Raw genomic sequence first — 25,202 nt, 5'->3', positions numbered from 1 at the left:
GGGTAGAGAATCAGGAAAAGAGAGGATGGGTGTATAATTAGTGTGCTATTCATTTCTTTCAAAATTCAAGTTTAACATTGTTTTTAAGTTAGGTATCAGGGGTGGGGGTAGGTGTAATCTTCTGAAAATAACTGAAAATAGAGAAAGTTATTTACTCATGATAACTTTGGGGGGTGGGGAATTGGATCACACCCAGCAATGCTCAGGGGTTACTCTGGCCCTGCACTCAGGAATTACTCCTGGCAGTGCTTGGGGACCATATGGATGTCAGAGAATGAATCCAGGTCAGCCATGTGCAAGGCATTTGCCTTATCCACTGAGCTATCACTCCAGCCCTTCCATGATAACTCATTTTAAGTTGAAACTATTTTAGACTTTGATTAAAACAGAATCATTTCAAAACCATCACCATGAAACTATTGTTATGTTTGCATTAGTTACTGATAGTCTCAATTTTGATTGGCTTTCCCATAATTTGCCTGGTGAGAGTGATGTAACTCAAAGTGCTATCTACCTACAGACAGGCTGTTGGACTATGAACTATCTATTTTTGTTCTGCAATTTGATAAAAACCTCATACTTATTATCTAAAGTACTTATCAACTAAATCACCAAATATACTGTGTGACTGGCAGAAAAACGATGAAGAAAAATTGGTTATTATTTTACACTCTTGCACAGCTACTTATTCTATCATGCACACAATTTGTGTAGTATTTATCTCTAAATTTTGCTTTTTTCCCTTTCTTTGGAAAGCTGGAGAATTTTGGGCCTATGCTTACTTCTGGCAGGCTTGGGATAATAAAGTGATGCCATGGCTTAAACCCTAGTCAGTCACATACAAGGCAAGTGTCCTATCCACTATACTACTGCTCTGGTCTTCTAAACATTTTCTGCAGTGTATCAACTAGAATGGAAACAGTTGATAAATAGTAAAATGACAGGCCAAACAATAATTTAACTACTTTGACCATATAATGGTAGAGAATCAGGAAGAGAGGCTCATTGTATAATTTGTTAATTCTTTTAAAACTCGTTTATCTATCTTCAAAGGTCACTTATATAAGAAAAGAATAAGAAAAAAAAAGGCTAAACAAATATCCTTCTCCATTATCTTTAATTCTAATTCATATCAAAGTAAGTCATTAGGAAGTATCAAAACATTACTTACCTATAGACAATTTTGTGCTCATGTAAATATTGCAACCCCAGAACAACACATGCAGCGTAAAATCTGTTTGAAAAATTAAATTCAAAGATTAATAAATTCCACTACTCTTGAACCAGCTCATAACTCATGCTTCAAAGCAAGATGCTGTAACTAATCTCACAAATATTCAGTTAGTCCTGACTACATGATAAATATTGAAGACAAGGTTAAAAAGAAAGAAAAAATTGCTATCACTGAAGCCATTAACTTTACATGGTGGAATCACTGACGTCTTCAGAATGTACATTTGATCTGATTCTGTTCGAGAAAATGGCAAGATGCTAGTAGGGCAGAAGAACTGAATTTCCAAGAGAGAAATATAAGGCATTTCCCCTAAGAGAAAAAGAAATAGAGGTGTAAAAGGCCTAACATGTTTGACCATTAATAACAAGTATGGGCTAATCAAGTTAAAAAATGGGAAGAAGTAGTGGGAAATAAGACTGAAAAAGATATCCTATCCTGATATTAAATTGTAAAGAATGTTGGCGGCCATATTATAGATACTAAGAATTTTCTCTTACAGATAGAGAATTAAACCAGTATAATGAGAAAAAATTGAACGTTTTTCTGATAGTAGTGTGAAGATTGGAAAAATAGATATTAGATCTAGATACCTTCTGGGGAAAACAAACAGTTACATCTATAACATAGTACATATAGAAGAATCTTTAGAACTCCCAAAGTAATAGCACAAAGAGAAACAAACAATAACTAAAAAGAACAAGACGGATTGTGTCACATCAGTTTTAGAGAAAAGTACAGGGAAAAGCTGACAGTGACTCAAGACCTTTTTTATTGTAATAACAGAAGAGAATAATAGTTTCTGGGGACATGAATGACTCTCACATCTTCTAAGGTTGCTAGCACCTAAATACACTTGTTTTAGTCACATCAAAATGATATATATAATATATATACACACAAATTTTAGATACATATATCTCAAAACTTTTATGGAGATAAACAGTTTGGTTTTAGACATGATTTTGAATTACCTTGGGCAGATTAGAACAGAAAATTTAACAAATAGTTAAACTTGAATAAACTTGAATGAAAACTTGAATGAAGCTAGAGCATGATCTCTTAAGAGATAAGACCTTGGCTATCTTTCACAGTATTTATCCTAAATGCTAAGTGTAATTAATGTCAAGTACACAGTAAGTTTTTTGAATGAGAAGATAGGTAACAAACAAATGAAGTAAAAAAGACAAATCTGTCTTCAGTGGAAAACAGCCTATAAGAAGAATATAGAATCTATTCTAAATTATACAAGTCATGGAATTTTTCTCTATATAATACACACAAAAATCCCATCCCAGGACCGAAGAGATAGCATGGAGCATTTGCCTTGCATGCAGAAGGTTAGTGGTTCGAATCCTGGCATTCCAGATGGTCACCTGAGCCTGCCAGGAGGGATTTCTGAGCATAGAGCCAGGAGTAACCCCTGAGCGCTGCCGGGTGTGACACCCCCACCAAAAAAAAATCCCATACCAAAGAGTAGCAGCACAGTAATCAATCTTCCTTCTCTTTTTTTTTTTTTTCCATTTTTTTTTGTCCCCCAATTCACAATACATACCCGGCAAGGGGCCTGTGTTGAGGTGTATATGGGGTGCCTTTACTGTACCTCCTCTTTCTATACAGCCAGTGTAAAGAACACAGCCTGTGGTAAGATTTGGGAGGCCTTATCTTATCTTTTATTTATTTTATTTTTTTTTTCTTCAGAGCAAACTAAAGTTGTTTTTTTTTGTTTGTTTGTTTTTTTAAAGTAAGAATTCATTTAAAGGACAAAATTGATTAACATAATGAGGTAAACTAAGATTACAGTATTGTTGCTGATAGGATTTCATAAATAACACTTGACCGCCTTTCAGCATTACCTCCTATGACTGGTTTGAATGCTTCCCTTCACCAAAAATGAAGCTCTCAGAGTAACTTGTCAGAAGTTACTGTCAGAAAAGAGAGCAAAGTGAAAAGAATTCATCGATCCCTTATATGTGCATTCACAATTCCATGAATACACAGAATATACAAGGCCTTCCCTCTCAATCTATCACCATTATCATTAATAAAGACTAATCCTATCCATTTGAAAGTTCTTCAAAGTTTCAGAATGCTTTATGGTTATGAAGACAATTCATTCATACTTTGTGTTTAAAATTTTTACAAAATGTACAGTTTTGGATAATGTAAAATCCAACTATTTAGAAAAAAAATTTTTTTTGTTTCTGGGCCACACCTGATGACGCTCAGGGGTTACTCCTGGCTATGCACTCAGAAATCACTCCTGGCTTGGGGACCATATGGGACACCGGGGGATTGAACCACGGTCCATCCTCGGTCAGCTGTATGCAAGGCAAACACCCTACCACTGAGCCACTGCTCCAGCCCCTATTTAGAAATATTTAATTATACATTAACTTATAATTATTTACTAGAAGTAATTTATATGTTTTGGCAAACAGTATAATGGTAAAACATATGATAAAGATTATAAATAAAAACTTTGATTTCTTGTTCATTCTTTGCAAATGGTTGCCCCATTAAAAACTTTAATAATCTGGTATTTATTTTAAAACACATATTTCAGGGGTTGGAGAGATGGTACAATGGATAAGGCAGTACCTTGCATGTGCCTGATCAGGGTTCATGCCCTGGCACTCCACTTAATCTTCTGAGCCCTGTCAGTATTGATGTCTGAGCACAGAGTCAGGAGTAAGTACTAAGTGTTGCTGGCTGTGACCCACCCAAACCAATATAATCCCCCCCCAAAACACTAAATTAAATTTGAACCATATTTCTCTCAATACTTACAATGTGTCAGGTACTATTTGATATTTTTAATTCAGATTAAAGATTAAGACTTTATGATAAGCATTTTACAAACACAGGAAATGAAACTTTATTTTTATTTAAATTTAGTCACTGAAATCACAACATTATTTATGACTGGGTTTCAGACATATGTTTAAACACAAAATCCCTTCACTGTGTCCAATTCCCTCCACCAAATATCATGCGTCCATCCAATCCAACATCTATTTGTCTCCTACCCACTATTATTTTTGAGGTGCCCCCATTTTTTTAGTCTCTGCACTAAGATTACAGTATTGTTGCTGATAGGATTTCATAAATAACACTTGACCGCCTTTCAGCATTACCTCCTATGACTGGTTTGAATGCTTCCCTTCACCAAAAATGAAGCTCTCAGAGTAACTTGTCAGAAGTTACTGTCAGAAAAGAGAGCAAAGTGAAAAGAATTCATCGATCCCTTATATGTGCATTCACAATTCCATGAATACACAGAATATACAAGGCCTTCCCTCCCAATTAGTCAGTTGAAACAGGATGAAAAATACAAAAGTAAATTATAACACACTATGGAAAAACTAGAAACTAGACTAGTGACCTTATTTGGAAGCTAGAGCTATGATGATTTTTTTTTTAGAGTGTACTCAAAAAAGGACCTTTATAAATGGCACTTGATATAAGATCTGTATGAACAGAAATGATAGCTCTGAAATGAAAATATGCAACCTGGGGCAGGGGCAGAGGTATAAAAATGAAAGTTCTATATACACATCAGTAGTTATTTTATCGGAAAGTAGATAACTGGTAAAATTTCAAGAATAAATCTAATAAAGGCTTATTTGTGCTTTTAATGCTTATTTATGACTTTTACTTTGGTATATTTTGAATAAAGAATTAAATTGCTAAGTGTGGGTCAAAGAGACAGGGAAGTGGGTAAGGTGCCTTGCACATGACTGTTTGCAGTTTGATCCTAAATATCCCATGTGAGTCTGCCAAGAGTGATCCCTGAGTGCAAAGCCAGAAGTAAGCCCTGAGCACACTGGGGTGTAGCTCTAAAACAAAAAGAACAAATTAAAACTGGATTGCTAATAGTGTAAATGTATCATGTAAAGGAGAAAGAAGAGAAATAATAGGTATTCATGGTTTAACTTAAACAATTGCTATACACAACACACACCTGGACTATATAAATAGCTGTATAAAATGATAAACCCTTAGATTCAGATTACAAAACTGAGTTTACCAAGAAGTAGAGAACATAAGTTAGAGGAGAAAGAAAAGTTAAATTAGAAATGACATAAAAAGAATGGGTGGAGAGTCTTTGGCAGTTTGGTGGTGGCGAGAGGTGCAGTACATCAAAACCATAAACAATAGTATTGTAACCATTTACCTAAACTATAATAAAAATGAAAAAACTAGGAAAAACCACTGCTTTTTTGTTTTGTTTTGTTTTTGGACTATACCTGGCAGCACTGAGGGGTTATTCCAGGCTCTGTGATCAGAGTGATCAGAAATCACTCCTGGCATGTTCAGGGGACCATATGGGACACTGAGGATTGAACCTGTGTCTGTGTCCCTGGTCGACAGCATGCAAGCCAAATGCCCTATCACTGTGTTATGACTCTGGCCCGCCATTGCTTTTTAATAAGATAGAAAGCAGTTTAGAAGAATAAAACCCTGGGGAGTGATGAGGTTAGGAAAAACAGGAAAAAACAGGAGCTCAGTTTGAGAGTTAAACAAGTAGTACTTATTAGCCATTCAAAAGGAAAAGCCAATTTGGATGCTGAATAATAATATAATAGACTTGGAAGTTTTAGGGGAGAGGTCAGTACTGGAGCCAGATATTTGGTAATATCAGCATTTTTGGTGTATTAAACTTTCATCATTTCAAATCCTAATACTACCACTTAAAGACTCATAAAAAGTAAATCTTCACATAATATGGACTTCAAAAACTGTAGAAAGAGGCAAATTTGATAGCTCAAATGGACACAGATTGATATATGTAATGTCCTGACTTTGATTCCAGTATGCAAGCTTCACCACAGCCCGCTAGCTTACTGTATCCCTGAGGGCCTCATAAGCACCACCAACCCAAATCAGGCTAAATTGGGAGTGAATGTGGCCCCTTTGACAACTATCAGGGAGCTCCCATGTAAAACAAAAAGAATGGGGCTGGAGTGATAGGATAGTGTGTAGGGTGCTTGCCTTGTATGAAGTATGCCCATATTCAATTATTGACACTCCATATTTTCACCCAAGACTCAACAGGAATGATCCCTGAGTGCAAAGTCAGGATAAGTACCAAGCACAACTGGGAACGACCAAAACAAAATCAAATCTGAGAATAAAAAAAAAAAAAAAAAAAAACAGAACCCTCCCAAAAATAAAGAAAAGTTAGTAAGAAAAGTCTATTTTTCTGTGCCTCTTATCAGAAGCATATATATATCACTTCAAAAAAATAGCCTTTCCTCCTGCCAGGAGCTATTTCTGAGCAGACAGCCAGGAGTTACCCCTGAGAACCGCCCGATGTGGCCCAAAAACCAAAAACCGAAAACCAAAAAAAAAAAAAAAAAAAGCCTTTCTATGACTCTTATCAGAAGCATATATATCACTTCAAAAAATAGCCATGTAAAAGTATCATAAACATGCAAATATTTTACTCATTCTCTTTCAAACCATCCTTTACATAAAAATGCAAAACTTAATATAAATATAAAAGTAACATTCCTACAGTCTTTTTTCCCATAGTCTCTTCCCACACTTGTTTTTCATTTAACAATAAAATCTGAGTATGGTTGGCATTTAAAAACATGGTCCTTAAGTGTCAATCCATAAGAAGAAAACTCCAAAAAAACAAACAACAACAACAAAAAAAACCCCAAAACAAAATCACTGCCTTGGCTTCTCTGGTTATCCCATATGCCCCCCCCCCCACCCCCCAAGCCTGCCAGGAGCGATTTCTGAGCATGGAGCCAGGAGTAACCCTTGAGCGCTGCCGGGTATGACCCAAAAAAACAAGAAAAAAAAAAACATAAAACAAAAAACAAAAAAAGAAAACTAGAATGAACCCAAATTACTATTTATGATTTAAGGTAACCCATCAAGTTTTTTATATAAACAGTAAAAAAAAAAAAAAAGCTATATGACAAAAGATAACTAAAGAATGTCAATATTTCCTGCAGAGATCTATTTTAGAAAACAAAACTCTACAATTAAAAAAGCTTTTCCCTCAAGTAAATCAGTCATGAACAAGCCAGCCAACCAACCAACAAGCCAAAATTCCCTCCAAAATTTCGAAAGCATACTTACACAGCTCTGGGTTCAGAAAAGACATCAGTATGAATGTGCATCATTAGGTCACCACCAGCAGCATATTCCATAACAAAGCAAACATGCTCTTTGGTTTGGAAACATGCAAAAAGATTCACCAAAAAAGGGTGTCTTACACTATTCACAGTTTCAAAAATCCTTTTTTCACACATCAGGCTGTAAGAGAAAACATTTAATTAGAATAGTTAAAAATTATTTAAAATAATATAATTTAAAATAAACACTAAATTCCACAATAAGCACATTCTTAGCTATCATAACTTCAAAAGTACAAAATAAACCTTAGTTGTTCTAATAATCTAGTTTGGTTTAATTTAATCTAGTTTAACTGATATGAATATGTACATATATAACTTTAATTGAAATACATTAATGTGACAAAAGTGGTCATACAACATCAAAATGTGAAACTATTGGTGGCTGGAGTAATAGTACAGTGTCAGGGCATTTGCCTTGTACTCATCTGATCCAAGTTCAATCCTTGGCATCCTATATGATCCCCTGACCCTGCCAGGAGTAATTTTTGAGGGCAGAGTTTGAGTGCTGCCAAGTGTGACCCAAAACAAAACAAAACAAAACTACAACATAAAAAGTTATACATGTAAGCTTTACAAGTATAAACCAATAACATGAATTTAAAAATGTTAGTGAAGAACAAAATTCATGATCAGCTTTACAATAAAATTAGAGTTCACACTGATAGTACCATAATATGACCAACATAAATCTTCCTTATAGATTAGAATAAGGCTTACTTAAATCGGGTTGAACTATAAAAATTTATAATGAACTTAGCAATAATTTAGCAATGTAAAATGTAATTTTAAGATTATATTTCTTGCTATCAAATTATAATTTAAGTTAAAATTTAAAAATGCTTTATGATATCATATATTAAATTGATCTAAAGATATACCGCATAAAATTTTAGTCTAGAAGACTGACTTGGAAAATGAGTCTACATTGAGAATTCGACAACATATTTCCAAGGAAGCGCCTTAATATAATATAAGGGCTATGAAAAATCTATAGCAAACCCAGATTTTCTTCTATGAAACATTATAAATTGTTACAAAGAAAAGTGGCCAAAATTACTGACTCTGAAACCTCAGTTTTGCCAAATTTAGCAAAATTTACATCACTCCCTGAAAATAACTGCAAAATGTCATTTAAAATTCAAAGTAGAATAAAACCAGTTCAAATAAAACTGAAATAAAACTTAGAATTCTTTTCTAGCACCTAATTAAAACAAAGATACACACACATATATATTAACCATTAGACCATATGCACTATTTTTGAATTGAGAAGCAAAAATAGATATTAATGATAATATTAATAAAAACTAATATTAATAAAGTTTGATTTTAAAATTAGAAAACTGCTTAGAGTTTTCTGGTTGATTTTAAAATGTCCAACTTAGGCAGGTGCAATAGTACAGTAGGTAGTACGATTTATCCTAATACAAGAAATTCCCATATATAAAATAATTTTTTTTTGGTTTGTTTGTTTTTGGGTCACACTGGGCAGTGCTCAGGAGTTACTCCTGGCTCTTATGCTCAGAAATCACTCCTGGCAGACTCAGGGGACCATATGGGATGCCAGGTTTTGAACCACTGTCCTTCTGCATGCAAGACAAACACCCTATCTCCATGCTATCTCTCTGGCTCCATACAAAATAGTTTTTTTTTTTTTATAAAATAGTTTTTAACATACTCAATATAATTATATTAAGTAATATATGTAAGGCAAATACTGACATAAATGTATTTTCAAAATATGTATTAGGGGTCAGAGAGATAGTATAATGGCAGGGCATTTGCCTTGCATAACCTAGATTTGATTCCCTGACATCAAATATGGCCTCCTGAGCCTGCCCAGGAGTGATTCCTGACTGCACAGCCAGAAATAATCTCTGAGCATTGTCATGTGCAGCCCCCAAAATCCAAACCAAGCCAACAAACAAAAAAAAGAATCGATTAATTATAGCTCAAAAATGTTTAGTGAATTGTCTTTGGGTCAAATATTTAAGAAAAAACAATTAGGTCTAGAAGTCAGTTTCCATTCCTATTGGTAGTTCGCTCTACAATGCTGTTCTCTATAAATGTTAATTAATGCTTCCTAATAACCAAATTGCTATATATACATATATATTATTTTGTTTGTTTTGTTTTGGGGTCAAGCTGGCAGCGCTCAGGGTTTATTCCTGGCAGGCTCAGGGGACCATATGGGATGCAGGGATTTAAACCACTGTTCTTCTGCATGCAAGGCTAATGCCTTACTTCCATGCTATCTCTCCGGCCCCAAAATTACTACTTATAAATATCAAAAGCTTCTTTGTGATAAATACAACTCTGGTTACATAATATTCTTATACAATCACTTTATTCAGATAGTATTTTCAAAATTATTATCTTTTTCTTTTTTGGTCATTTTTTAGGGTCACACCCAGCTTTACGTAGGGACTAACCCCACACAGTGCTCAGGTATCACTTTCGATGGTAACTGGGGATGGGAGAAATGTGGTACTTCTTACAAGCAAAGCATATAGACTCTCCTTTTGAGCTATCTTTCTGGACTTTATAGTATATCTTATAATCTCATTACAATATTATTCCTACCTGTTCTACTAGGCTCTTGAGATACATTTTTAAAAGAATAGGGCCGGAGAGATAGCACAGCAATATGGCATTTGCCATGCATGTGGTCCACCTGGGGACCGATTCCCGGCAACCCAAAAGGTCCCCCATCCTGCCAGGGGAGATTTCTAAGTGCAGGGCTAGGAGTGACCCCTGAGTGCTGCTGGGTGTGGCCCCCAAACCAATCAATCAATCAATAACTAAATAAAAAATAAATAAAACAAGATTATATGATTCATTTAACTAGACTATCTGTATGACATTTTATTATTTCTATTAGGTGAAATAATAAAATGAAAGTTGAATAACAGATGAAAGTTGTAGTCCACATAAACATTTTTAATACCTTATGTTAAAAAATATTAAGAACCATTTCATCTTATAGCTACTAACTAGTAAAATGTCATAAGAAGGGAATACAGCTACATCACATAATTTCTTCACATATTACTATGAAGGCAAAGTATTCCATATTCTATCTTCAGAAATTAAAATTTCATCTTTAAAAAAACTGACCTGTCTACTTCATCCCGAGCCACAATATCTCCTTTCTTTAAGGCTTTAATAGCAAACATCTCATTTGTATGTTTATATTCAGCCAAAAGTACCTGAAATGAGATTAATGTAATTATTTCCTACCTATCTTGAGTATTCGTTTTATAAGTATTATAAGAAATTTAAAACAATACCTTTCCAAAATGTCCTCTACCCAAGACAGCACAGCATCTGAAGTCTTGTAGATTAAACTGAAACATCTGTTGAGACCTAAAACCAGTAGTTTTAATTAAAAATAAAACAGAAAAATGGAATCTAACATATAATAGCAAATCTATGTATGTAATTTTTACCTTCTCTCTTCAAGTTCTTGAATTTGAGGATATTTTAGATTTGACTGAGGAATATCAGATTCATATTCAGAGTGGGATTTTAGAAGTCTACTATTTCTGTCATTTTCAATATCAAAAACAGTTTCTGGATCCTATAAAATATTAAGTACTCACTATTAATTTTATATTATACTTAGCTACAAATACATTTAAAACCTGATTTATTTTCACAATATACTCAGACATACTCTGAACTAAGTTAGCAATGAAGAATGCTTCGAACATTCACTTAATATCAACTGTGCTCTTAGTTTAAGCAAACTATTCCATCTCATCTGATCCATAAATGAGCAGTGAAAGTCTAATTAATGACATAAGTATTTAATATTAAGAAGTTGGGTATCTTTTTTTTAACTTGTTTTTTTTAACTTATTTGACAAAAATAAGATTCATTTTAAGAAACACAAATACACAGTTCACACAAATAATTTTTAATAAAAAATGAACATCCCATTCATTATGACACCTTTACTGGGTAATTTATTTGGTGAATAGAATGTCACAAAGTTTAAAACGCCTTACCTGTCTTGGCAAATCCAAATCTCTCAATTCAGCAGATTCATCTATTTCCCCGAGAGAAGAATCACGTGGAGGAGCCAGAGGAGGTTCAGGTTCAAGATCAAAGTCTAATCTGGTTACCGTAGAATCACTTAGAGAAGATAAAGTTCACAAGAATTTAGTAATCAAAAAATATATAAATGGCTTTAAAGTTTGAAACACTTTTTATATCTTATAAATAAGCAGAATACTAATTTCAGAATAGTCATTTGCAAATAAACCCATTTTTTTAAATAGGCCAACTGTAATCATTTTGTAACAAATGTCACCATGACTATTTTATAAAAGCTAAGATTAAAAATCTAAGATACCTTGCTGGAGGTGCTAGCTCGGGGATGCGTACATCAACCACTGACACCGTAGCGGGCACAGGAGTTTGAGGGCTGAAGGTGCCAGAATGATTTACTGTAGGAATAGCTCTTCTCACTAGCCTCCCCCAAGTGGCAATATTAATATTCATTTGAGGAGCTCTGAGAAATGTTTTGCCTGTGGATGTTGTAAATAAAGAAAATAGAACAAGCAATTTTTATATGTTACCAAAAGCCATAATTAAAATTTGCTTAAAAACATTCATATTCATCAGTTTTTAATTTATGAATAATAAGCAAACCCTATCAGTTAAAAATAGTTTTAAGTGCTTTATATTAAACTGCAGCAAACAGCAAAAAAGTTTTGAAAAGAAATGGAAATTTGTTGAACATATCGAACAATGACAAGTGGCTAAGGCTAAAAAATGATTCTTATTTTATTTTATTTTTTGTGGTTTTTGGGTCACACCCGGCAGTGTTCAGGGGTTATTCCTGGCTCCAGGCTCAGAAATTGCTCCTGGCAGGCATGGGGGGACCATATGGGATGCCGGGATTCGAACTGATGACCTCTTGCATGAAAGGCAAACGCCTTACCTCCATGCTATCTCTCTGGCCCCATGATTCTTATTTTTTAGAGGTACTAATAATTATAAAAAGCCAACTGACATCTGAATTTCATTAAATAATCTGACAAACTTAAGTAAAGATATTAACTAAAATTAATCTGAGGAAATAGATTGGATAGAACATAGGTAGAACAAAATCTATCACAAGCTGACTGCCAGTGAAATTGACTATGATATACAAATGGGGAAGTGCATTCATCTCTCTACTTATGGACATGCTCCTTCATAAAAAGCTAGAAATGAACAAATAAAAATATAAAAAATGTTACCTTGATAATAGCATATAGAAATATTGAGAAAAATGATAATTTCTCTATAATTACCTTGTTGTTTTGAGAAAATTTTCTTTTGTCTTTGGAGTTTTGGTCTTCTTTCAATAACTGGATTAAAAAAGGTAACCTACAAAGAAGAAAATTCCAGTTAACAGTAATATAACATTGAATTTAAAGCTCGTGAAATTCACTAAACTTTAAAGCTGTAAAATCTTTTAAAAATCCTGAGTAAAATTTAGTCTAATTTTCTCATTTTCTATATTAGAAAACACCCTTCAAGAAGATAAATACTTTTCTTTAGGTTGTATACCTATTCTGTTTAAGTGTTGTATATTATTCAGTCTAAGTCTTTCTTTTTTCTCCACCAGGTGGCCTATATAACAATTTCAATTGTAGTTATGCAAATTAAATAAACATCTTTATTACCTCTGCAAATAAAGTACCCTGTGGTTCCAAATAGAGACACATGCCATGCCGTTGGTTGTCTAAAAAATCTTCTAACCTCAGAAATTTTACAGCACACAGAGATCGCCAATCACGCCAATAAACTGAAATTTCCAGTTCACGCGACTAGGATAATTAAAAACAAAAACAAAAACAAAAACAGAGAAAACATCATTGGACACACATTAAAATATTACACACAAAATAAAAACAAAATACAAATACACAGAGATAACACATATAGTGGTCATGCTATTTTCAAGGACAATTTGCACTGATTATTATTGTTATATGCTAACAAATTTATACACTTGAACTCAAAGGAAGAAATGCATATTCTGATGGCTTCAAACTGTTATTCCTTATCTGTAAAAGAAGAGACAATTGAAAACAACCAATAAGAGATGAATGCCCCGAGAAACAATTCCCATCTCATAATTTCAATCTTTTTATCATTGTCCTTCACTTGATGTTATTAGTTGTTCTACTGCTAAAAGACCACATTCAAAGAAAGCACTTCAAACCTTTAAATTTTTTTCTGAATTCAGGCTAGAGCAGTGGCGCAAGTGGTAGGGCATTTGCCTTGCATGTGCTAATTTAGGATGAATTGCAGTGTCCCATATGCCAGGAGTGATTTCTGAGCACATAGCCAGGAGTAACCCCTGAGCATCACCAGGTGTGGCCCAAAAACCAAAAAAAAAAAAATTTTTTTTTTAATTCAACATTGGGTCAGAGAAAGATATATAGATATTATTAATTCTGCACTTAACAGTATTTGGCACATTGTGCTAAGCTCTTTAAAAAAATTAGATGATCTAGCCTTCAGAGTATCACCATTTGATAATAGGACCAGTGACAGCAGTGTAGGGGGAGAGAAAATGGGAAATCAATAATTAACTTTACACAGAAAGATGAGGGTGATTTATATTAAAATAATTTATATGCAGCTGACCCTGATTTGATCCATGGCCTCCCATATGGGTCCCCAAGTCTGGCAGGGGTGAACTTGAGCAGAAAGGCCTGAGTACTGGTAGGTATGGCCTCAAAACATAATAAAACAAAAACTTGAACTGGTATGTCCAAAAACTAAGGATGATCATACTCTCATTATGAGAAAGAGGAAATAGAGAGGTAGAGAAAGAGAATTAAAAATAACGTATACATGGGAAAACATATTTGAAGTTGTTTTAATTTTGGGGTGGTGGGGCAAACCTAGTAGTGCTCCTACCTAGACCATATGGGGTCCAAGGGATTGAACCTCAGTTGGCCATGTGCAAGGCAAGAACCTTACCCAAAGTACTATTTCTCCAGTTCCATATTTGAACTTTCAACAATCAATTTTGATATATACTTATAGAACACAGTTTATAGTTGGGTCAAACTATAAACTGACCTCTACATATAAATTATAATCCATATACATTTTAATTATAAAGCAAGAAACTTATTTTTTTCTCCTCAGGCCTGTGTAGACCATTCACCAAAGAAGATAAATGTTTTTCCCCTGAGGTTCAACCAAGTAATAAATTACTTCTTTTATATAACAATTTTAATTTATGAATTTATGCAACATATTATGTAAGGTCTTACATAAATAAATAATAAAAAATTATTTTGACTTGAAAAACTAGTTGGTTCAAATGAATACAGGAAAACAGTTATAAAAAAAGAACATTAAAGTTGAAATGTTAGTAAAGTATAATTATTTTAAGATCAGCACATGTCACATAGAAGAGGTAGGCATTAAGGCTATAATAAACTTTTCATGTTCAAAGTTTTAGCAATTTTAAGAAGTCATTTTTGGAATTATAATGAATTACACTAGAGACTGGTAATTTAAACTACACTGTTTTAAACTAGAAAAGAGAGCTGTGCTTTCCCCCACTTTATTCTTCAGTTCTAAACTAGAACTTGTCCCTCATGGGTCAGGCATATGTAAGCTGGGTCAAGAAGCTGGGGATGGATTTAGTGTTAGCTGAAAGTGTTTATACTTTTAAACTGCTTAAAAGCTAAGAGCTGAACTTTTCGAGGCTGAGAAGAGATGCAATCATACCATTTGTTACTGTCTCTTTATTTCACCCTGGGAGTTAGCACCACAAAGCTCTAGTCTAGCCCATGTCACAAACTTTTAAACTGGTTTTCCTGGGAGTTATTTTGCTCCATTGTTATGACTCCAATCCTACTTTAACCCCCAAATCCAGTGTGATTTGTATAAGTACAAGATAATAAACTGAAAATCAAAGTTTCTTTTAGACACCGAGATGCTAATTTTTTATAAAAATTCAACTTCAGGAGCCAGAGGAATAATATAGTGGATAAACACTTTCCTTGCCTGTGTCTGTCATAGCTTTAATATCCAGCACCACATAGATCTCCTGAGCACTGCCAGGAGAAAACTTTTGAGTACAGGTGGGTATGATACAAAAACCAAATGAATAAATAAAACTGTAAGAATGACTTCTCATTTGCTGGCAATTTTCCAGATAAAATTCAGTCATTTTTAAAGGAGTGACCAAGCCTGCCAATTATACCAAACCCTAAAGAGAAAGTTCTAAAAGGACTGAAACCACTCCAAAAAAGCTCAACAGCATAAATGTGAGCCAGTTAATGACTGCCCTGATCCATTGCTTGAGTTTATGTTTAATTTTGTTTTTTAAAACTTGTACTTTGGTATCAAGAGAAAACTCTTTGAGTCAAGAAATTCCTTGGGTTGCTTTGAAGTAACTAAAGGGATAGAAAGTAAGTAGGTAAGAGACACTGAATCTGCCCCAAAGAGGGGTCAAGGTCAGAGACAAAATAAAATATGCTGCAATAATCCACATTTAGCATAAAAAGACTAGAAGCATTAGGAAAGCTTGGGTGGCAAACTGAGGAACTCTGTGGCCATGGAGGCTATTTTAATTTTTCTTTTTGGGCCACACCCTGTGATGCTCAGAAATTGCTCCTAGCTCAGGGGACCATAAGGGAAGCCGGGGATCGAACCAAGGCCTGTCCTGGATCGGCTGAGTGCAAGACAAACACCCTACTGCTGTGCTATTGCTCCGGCCCCTATTTTAATTTTTCTTTTTTTTTTTTTTTTTTTTTTTTTTTTTGGTTTTTGGGCCACACCCGGTGACGCTCAGGGGTTACTCCTGGCTATGCGCTCAGAATCGCTCCTGCTTGGGGGACCATATGGGACGCCGGGGGATCGAACCGCGGTCCGTCTCCTAGGCTAGCGCAGGTAAGGCAGGCACCTTACCTCGAGCGCCACCGCCCGGCCCCCTATTTTAATTTTTCTAAGGAAAGCACAATCACATCTGGGAGATACAGTAAGAAATATTTGCTTGAGATCTCTTGAGGCACCTCAGTAGTACAGCACGTTGACCTTACTTAATTAATTTGACCCACTGCACTGCCTCCCATGCAGAGCACAATCTTAGCAGCACTGTTATTTGTGACTATAGATACTATACAGAAACATGCACAATCACTGGTCGACTACACTCAAGTGTGTGTAAGCACCTGACTGAAATGTTTGACTCCAGTTAAGCAACACAACCAAGCACTGCAAACAGTGTACAACCAGGAGTGAATACAAAAAACAAGGGTGTGTGACTCAAGAAGGAAAAATACTAGTGCAATGTAAATTCAACAGAATTTTCTTTAGTGACATTTTATCATTAGTCAAAGGTCAAATAAATGTCCAACTACATTTTTAGATATGGGTAGTTAAAAAATCTGTCCTAGAATATAGGTTCCCAAACTTACCTACCACTCCTTTTCCAACAACAACAACAACAACAAAAAAAAACAACAAAAACAAAAAACAACAAAACAAACAAAAAATAACAAAGTGAACAAAACTAAAAACCTTAGATTCCCCCTTCTTTGAAATTGAAGTTAAATGAATAGAAAGCAAGCCTCTATACACCAAAGGTACTATCAATTCCCTTGAAGCTTTCCAGTGCCCCTTCCTGAGGCCAACACCACCACTTTGAGAAACACCATGCTAATATAAATAGGGTCTTGTGTTTTCCAAAAGCAGCATTCATAACTATCATAAATTCTAGGAATTTCTAAGCCCTGCATGAGACATGGCCTCTGACTCATTTGCACTATTCCTTTGTTTTTGACTTCCACTTAATGTGTTAATATTACTTGTTCTATTGTTTATGTCTAGCTCCTCGTATATTTGTCATCCCTTTGTCTCTGTTGTCTTCAGAGAGCTTAGCTCTTCTATCTTCTACACTAACCTATCTACTCAGTTCCAATTTTTTTTTGAGGTGCCAGATATGGCACTCTGTTCCAGGATCCCAGGATCCCAGCTCTCTGTTCCAGGATCACTCCTTGCAGCAATCAAAGAACTGTACATAGTATAAGGGGTTCACCCTATGCAAAGCAAATTTTGCTCTCTCTCCAGACCAATAATTTCTATTTTATTTTTGGTTTGGGGCCACACCTGATAGTACTCAGGGGCTATTCCTGGCTCTGTGCTCAGGAATCACTTTTGGCAGTGTTTGAGGGACTATACGGGATACCAGGGATTAAAACTAGGTCAGCTGTGTACAAGGCAAATGCTCCACCTACTGTGCTATCAGTCTGGCCCCCAATTTTAATGTTTAAAAATGATTTGATTTTCCTTTTATCTAGCTTTTATTGCCAAATAATTATATTTCATTGCCACAGCCCAGTAATTTTGAAGTAAAATTCTTATGCCTATAAATTCATTTTATTTGGATCTTTTTAAACCTTTTCTAGTCATTTTGATTTATTCATTTTTAATTATTATTATTAATATATTTTGAGACGTACCAGGTCATGCTCAGGGGTACATCCTGGCTCTGTATTCAGGAATTACTCCTGGCTGTGCCAAGAAGACATATGGGATACTGTATATGGAACCTGGATTGGGCACACAAAAGGCAAACTCCCTACTTGCTCAACTATTAACTGTGGCTGTGGTTAACTATTCTTTATGCTTTCAAATTATTTATTTAAATATTTTAAATTCTATATTTTATAACCAGAAGTCCCATTATTTGTTGCTGCTTACTCATTGGTGTCTTCATACATATGTGTGTTGTTTTTGTTTTGGGGCAACCCAAAGGTGCTCCAGGCAGTGATTAGATGACCATATGGGATTCTGGGGTTGGCCACATGCAAGGCAAAAGTCTTGTCTCCATCCAATATATATTAAAAATGTGAATATAGACCCTCACCAAGCCTGCGAACACCACAAGCAACCCCCTGCCTGGTCTCTCGCACCTGCCTCAGGTAGGGAAGCCCCGCCCACCAGCCCCGATCCCACGAACAGCTCGAGCACCCCCCCTCCCCCGCCTAGTCTCTCCCACCTGTCTCAGGTAGGAAGCCCCGCCCACCTGCGCCGAGCCTGCGAAAGCTACGAGCAACCCCTCGCCTGTTCTCTCCCACCAACATATAGGTCAAGCCAGAACACACCTATATCAAATTAAGACAAAAGCGAAACACCTATATCAAATTAGACAGGTGACAAAAGCGAGCTATAATCAAAAGGTCCTGCAATCCAGGCAACAATAAGAATTGCAATGAATATGGGTAAACCAAGGAAGACCCTAACATCTGAAGACATAGAAAGAAACCCAAACAAGTTTCCAAGTCCACCAAAACAAACAGATCCAAGAGATGAAGATCTAAAAACAGCATGAGAAAAGATATGCAAATCATGGTAAAAGAAATGAAAGAAGCACTAGCCAGAGAGTACAAGAAAACCATGGATGAAAAAATAAACCAACTTAGAGAAGAAATAATACAGAATATGAGAGATTCCATACATATGGAATTTAAAGAAATAATAAACAATGTAAAAAGCCACACGAGTAGAATCTCATAGTTGGAGAAGCTCATAGAGCAACTCAAAGAAAAACTGCAATCAAAAAGCGATCAGGAAGCCAACAAGAAAATAAAAGGCAGAGCATTGGAAGAGAAAGTCCAGTACTTAATGAACAAAGACAAAAGAAATAATCTAAGAATTGTAGGTATACCAGAAGGGAAGGAAATAGGGAAAGGAGAAGAACAAGTGGTCAGGGAAATAATAGCAGAAAACTTTCCAACTCTCTGGAAAGAGGCTGAGGTGCAAATACAGAAAGTGAAAAGAGTTCCCAATAAAATAGACCCTAATAAACCAACACCAAGACATATAGCAATTCAAATGGCAAAAAAAAGAAAGAAAGAAAGAAAGAAAGAAAGAAAGAAAGAAAGAAAGAAAGAAAGAAAGAAAGAAAGAAAGAAAGAAAGAAAAGGAAAGATGAACTCTTTAAAGCAATAAGGGAGAAAAAAACCCTCAAGTACAAAGGAAGGGACATAAGAATCAAACCAGATCTCCCACTTGAAACAATTCAAGCAAGAAGACAGTGGAATGACATATTTAAACAACTGAATGAAAGAAATTTCCAACCTAGGGTCCAATACCCAGCAAAACTCTCATTCATATGGGAAGGAAGACTAAAAACATTCTCAAATAAAAACGATATTGTAGTATTTGCACAAACAAAATTGATCTTAAATGACCTACTCAGAGACAAAGTACACAATCCAAATCCCCAATTGTAACAACAACAACAACAACCCTACACAACACAACTACACACAGCCCTCTCTGTCAATAATCTCCCTAAATGTTAATGGACTAAACTCTCCCATTAAAAGGCATATACTAGAGAACTGGATTAGAAAACACAAACCGGACTTCTGTTGCTTGCAAGAAACACACCTACTAATGCAGGACAGGCACAGGCTTAGAATAAAAGGATGGAAATCAATTATTCAGGCCAATGGAAAACAAAAAAGAGCAGGGACAGCCATCCTAATATCAGACCAAATTGCATTCAACATCAAGAAAGTGATCAGAGACAAGGAGGGTCACTACATAATGATCAGGGGAACAATAGATCAAGAAGTACTAACCCTGGTCAATATTTATGCACCTAATGTAGACTCAGCAAAATATGTGAGGCAATTACTCACAAACCTGGAGAAACACATGAAGGGAAATGTGATAGCAGTAGAAGATCTCAATACTCCACAATCACCACTTGATAGATCCAGCAGGCAGAAAAATAGCAAAACAATAAGAGCCCTAAATGAAAAATTAGAAGATCTAGGGCTAGTAGACTTATATAGGACCCTCCACCCCGAAAAAGCAGACCATGCCTTAGGATATAAATCTAACTTGTATAAAACCACAAGTGTAAGGATCATCAGAAGCACCCTATCAGACCACTATGCAACAGAGGTCAAAATTGACTGTAAGAAGAAGCAATGGAGAAAATCAAACACCTGGAGATTAAACAACATGCTGCTCAACAACAGCTGGATCAAAGAGCAACTCAAGGAAGAAATAAAAAGATTCCTTGAGACAAACGATAATGAAGAGACAACTTGTCAAAATCTGTGGGACACAGCAAAAGCAGTAGTTAGGGGGAAACTCATATAATACAGGCTTATGTCAGAAAAGATGAAAATGACAAAATCAACAATTTAAAGGATCACCTTAAGGAACTGGAACAACTGCAGCAAAGAAATCCAAACACAACCAGATGTCAAGAAATAATAAAAACCAGAGCAGAAATAAACAACATAGAAACTAAGAAAACAATACAAAAAAAATCAATGAGTTGGTTTTTTGGAAAAAAATAAACAAGATAGACAAACCTCTGGCAAGAATCACCAAAGGGGGCAAAAAAAAGAGGGAAAACACCCATATTAATAGGATCACAAATGAAAGGGGAGAGATTACAACAGAACCCCAAGAAATACAACATATCATGAGGCCATATTATGAACAACTACACTCAGTTAGGCTAGAGAATCCAGTAGAAATCGATAGATTCTTGGAAAAATACCAGCTTCCAAGACTGGAAAATGAAGATCTAGAAAACCTAAACAGGCTGATCACTTCAGAGGAAATTGAAGATGTAATTAAGAAACTCCCTAAGTACAAAAGTCTAGGTCCAGATGGTTTTACAGGTGAATTCTATCAAACATTCAGAGAAGACTTATTACCATTGACCCACAGGCTCTTCCAATCCATTGAAAAAACAGGAACCCTCCCCAACTCCTTTTATAAGGCTATTATCCACTCATTCCCAAAGATGGCAAGGACAGCACCAAGAAAGAAAACTACAGACCAATCTCACTAATGAACATAGATGCAAAGATTCTCAACAAAATGTTAGCAAACCGAATCCAGCACTACATCAAAAAGATTATACACCATGACCAAGTGGGTTTCATCCCAGGGATGCAAGGCTGGTTCAACATACTTAAATCAATCAACATCATACACCACATCAACAACAAGAAAAGCAAAAACCACATGATCATATCAATTGATGCAGAGAAGGCGTTTGACAAAATTCAACACCTATTCATGTTGAAAACACTCAGCAAAATAGAGTTAGAAGGAACCTTTCTCAAGATAGTTACAGCTATCTATGAAAAGCCCACAGCCAACATTATCCTCATTGGCGAAAAATTGAAAGCATTTCCACTAAGGTCAGGAAGTAGGCAAGGCTGTCCACTCTCTCCACTCTTATTCAATATAATGTTAGAAGTCCTAGCAATAGCAATCTGACAAGAGAAGGGAATCAAAGGAATCCAAATTGGGAAAGAGGAACTCAAAGTATCTCTTTTTGCAGATATGATGATATACATCGAAAACCTTAAAGAGCCACAGTAAAATTCCTAGAAACAATTACCAATACAGCAAAGTGGCTGGCTACAAAGTCAATACACAAAAGACAGTAGCATTTCTCTATACAAATAATGAAGTAGAGGAGAGAGAGATTAAGAATTCAACTCCATTTAAAATAGTAACAAAAAACATTAAGTACCTAGGAATCAACCTTACAAGGGAAGTGAAGACTTATACCAGGGAAACTTCAAAACACTTCAGAAAGAAATTGAAGAGGACCTAAGGAAATGAAAGAACTTTCCATACTCATGGGTAGGTAGAATCAACATAGTCAAAATGACTATCTTACCCAAACTCATATATAGATTTAATGCAACCCCCATCCAAATTCAGACATCATTCTTTAAAGTCTTAGAATAATCAATCATAAAATTCATCTGGAACAACAAAAGACCCAGGATAGCCAAACACATAATAAAAAACCAGAACCTGGGTGGCATCTCGCTACCTAACCTGAAGCTATACTATAAAGCCACAGTGATCAAAACATCATGGTACTGGTACAAGGACAGAGCTTCAGACCAGTGGGTTAGAACAGAATTAACAGACATAAGCCCCCAGATGTTCAGTCAACTAATATTTGACAAAAGAGCCAAGAACTTGAAATGGGACAAAGAAAGTTTCTTCAACAAATGGTGTTGGTACAACTGGAGAACCACCTGTAAGAAATTAAAAATTGACCCATACCTCACCCCATATACAAAAGTCAACTCAAAATGGATTAAAGACCTTGAAATCAGACCCGAATAAATAAAGTTTATTGAGAAAAAATAGGCAGAACACTTGAAGACCTATATATCAAAAGTCTTTGATGATAGATTGCCAATGTCAAGAACTTTAGCATCAAACATAAACAAATGGGACTACACCAAACTAAAAAGCTTCTGCATGGCAAAAGAAATCATACTTAACACAAGAAGACAATTAACTGAATGGGAAAAAATCTTTGCACTCAACATGTCAGATAAAGGGCTGATATCTAGAATATACAAAGCACTCAGAAAGATGAGCTCCACAAAACCAAATAAAACCATAGGAAAATGGGGAGATGAAATGAATAGACACTTCTCCAAAGAAGATAGAAAGATGGCCAACAAACACATGAAAACATGTTCACCTTCACTCAACATTAGGGAAATCCAAATCATGACAACAATGAGGTACCACCTTACACCAGTGAGGATGGCTCACATCAAAAATAATGGGAACAATCTGTGTTGGCGGGGATGCGGTATGAAAGGCACTCTCATCCACTGCTGGTGGGAATGCCCCCTAGTCCAATCCCTATGGAGAACAGTCTGGAGAGTGCTCAAGGAACTCAGAATCGAGCTGCCATTTGACCCAGCAATTGCTCTCCTAGGTATCTACTCCCAAGTTGGAAGGACATTCATCCCAAAATATGTGTGCACCCCAATATCTATCACAGCACTCAGTATAATAGCCAAGTCTTGGAACCAACCTCGATGCCCAAAAACAGATGAGTAGATCATTATTATGTGGTATCTATTTACAATGGAATACTACATGGCAGTCAGAAATGATACAATCACAGACTTTGCAGCAACGTGGATGGACCTACAACATATTATGGTAAACAAAGTAAGCCAGAAGATAAAAGATAAACACAGAATGGTAGCACTATTCTGAAGCACCTAGAAACTACACCACATATACAACTAATATTCAAAGATCAAATAACAGGATTAAACAGGGTAGAAACTCCAAACACTGTAACATTACACATATTCTGGGGAGTAGTGCCCAAAACACATGAAAGAGGAACAACATATACTCTCGACCACACATTATACCATAAAGAAATCAGCAACAGCAGAAACAGCAGCGTAGAGAGAACAGGTATGTAATTAGCCTGTTACTACAAAGGCCCATAACAATCTCTTAGGGATCTTATACAAGTTTACAGGTAAAGAATACCATGGGAAATTACTGAATCCAACGGAAGCACTTCAAAATAATATGTGTTAATGCCTTACGCTTACTATATTTAAAGTAACCTCTCAGCTTTTCTGTCCACAGGCTTTCTTGGATACAAAGGGTGGACAACCTAAGGTGGCACCTCTGATCTAAGCTACACGAGATACCATACCCAGGTTGCGGTATGAAATCGCTTTGATAAAACACTTTAACATACCCTTTTCCTCTAGGTTATACCTTCTTTTAGGACCTGAAGCATGTGACCAGCCAGACCGCCAAAGCATCAACTGTGACCTACAGACTTATACTATGGGGCATACTCATCGAACATATTCAAGCAAAATAACATGCCCATGCTCTTCTCTCCTCTCTTCTCACTACTACTTCTTTTTTTCTTTCTCTTTTTCTAGTTAATCTTATTTTCTCTTTTCTTTTTTTCTGCCCCTTCCATATTCTTTCCCCTTTCCCCCTTCTAGGAATCCAGCTATCCGTTCACCCCTCAATCCCATCCAGATTTTCCATTTTATTAAAACTCTTCACCCTCAGTTCTTAATCTATTAGGCATCAAGATTGACCTCCTACCCTAATGAACCAGTACCCAGCACCCAAGCGAAGGGACACCCACTCAAACCCACACCTCATCCCCAGCCGGAAAAGACAACCAACACCCCTGCTGAGTCATGCTATGTGGCCCTCCCTACCAACTGTTCCTAACATGGACTATTGCTGGATACTGGACTTAGCCCTAAAAGAACTCCCAATGCAAGAACTCTACCCAAGACTTCCCTGCCGCAAATCTTTTACCAAACTCAAGAAGGGCAGGGTATGCGATGAAAAGGTGCCTGGGAACCCACACCCCACAAGAAAATCTCAAAAGACAATGGGGAAGCCTATACTTCCATCATAAGTATAGGACCGGGATAACACTACCTCTTTATTTTTTATTTCAGTTTTCTAAATAATTTTTCTTTATCCATATGTGAGAAAATATATTTTTATTTTTATTCTTATCTTTTTTTGGGTGTGTGACTTATTTCTCTGCTCAACACCCCTGCTGATTTTATCATTCAGAGGTCTGATTTTATCATCCAGATTGGAGCATAAGTCTTCTATACAACACAAAAACACCAAGGGGAGAGTAAATGAACTTGAAAGTAGTCTATAGATAATTCCATGACAATATATTCCAAGGGTGGAGAAACCCTGTATCTCTTAGTACAAGGGGATTCCATTTTTGAATGACCACAATTTTTACTGTGCCTATGCAGGAGGGGAATAGGGAGTGGGGTGGAGAGATAGCATGGAGGTAAGGCATTTGCCTTTCATGCAGAAGGTAATCAGTTCAAATTCTGCAGTCCCATTTGGTCTCCTATGCCTGCCAGGAGCAATTTCTGAGCATGGAGCCAGGAGTAACCCCTGAACACTGCTGGTTTGACCCAAAAACCACAAAAAAACAACAACAACAACAACAA

At 35.9% G+C, this 25,202-nt stretch overlaps 1 protein-coding gene and 1 non-coding gene across 2 annotated transcripts in view; both read right to left on the bottom strand.

Moving 5' to 3' along the window:
- Nucleotides 1–25,202, bottom strand: part of PKN2 (protein kinase N2) — a 117,882-nt gene that overhangs the window by 8,337 nt on the left and 84,343 nt on the right. Inside the window, exons 9-17 of the mRNA XM_049771240.1 lie at nucleotides 13,068–13,211; nucleotides 12,693–12,768; nucleotides 11,747–11,921; nucleotides 11,400–11,526; nucleotides 10,839–10,969; nucleotides 10,680–10,755; nucleotides 10,507–10,598; nucleotides 7,331–7,507; nucleotides 1,172–1,234 (exon numbers count right to left, since the gene is read on the bottom strand). Coding sequence (XP_049627197.1) covers nucleotides 1,172–1,234; nucleotides 7,331–7,507; nucleotides 10,507–10,598; nucleotides 10,680–10,755; nucleotides 10,839–10,969; nucleotides 11,400–11,526; nucleotides 11,747–11,921; nucleotides 12,693–12,768; nucleotides 13,068–13,211 — 1,061 coding nt within the window. The remainder of the gene's footprint in view (nucleotides 1–1,171; nucleotides 1,235–7,330; nucleotides 7,508–10,506; nucleotides 10,599–10,679; nucleotides 10,756–10,838; nucleotides 10,970–11,399; nucleotides 11,527–11,746; nucleotides 11,922–12,692; nucleotides 12,769–13,067; nucleotides 13,212–25,202) is intronic.
- On the bottom strand, nucleotides 2,760–2,892 carry LOC126007873 (small nucleolar RNA SNORA51). Its single transcript, XR_007495349.1, has one exon. It is a non-coding gene; the product is annotated as a small nucleolar RNA SNORA51 (small nucleolar RNA).

The sequence above is a fragment of the Suncus etruscus genome, chromosome 4 (assembly GCF_024139225.1).
Source record: "Suncus etruscus isolate mSunEtr1 chromosome 4, mSunEtr1.pri.cur, whole genome shotgun sequence".
Lineage (NCBI taxonomy): Eukaryota > Metazoa > Chordata > Mammalia > Eulipotyphla > Soricidae > Suncus > Suncus etruscus.
This window is presented reverse-complemented; position numbering and strand designations above follow the sequence as displayed.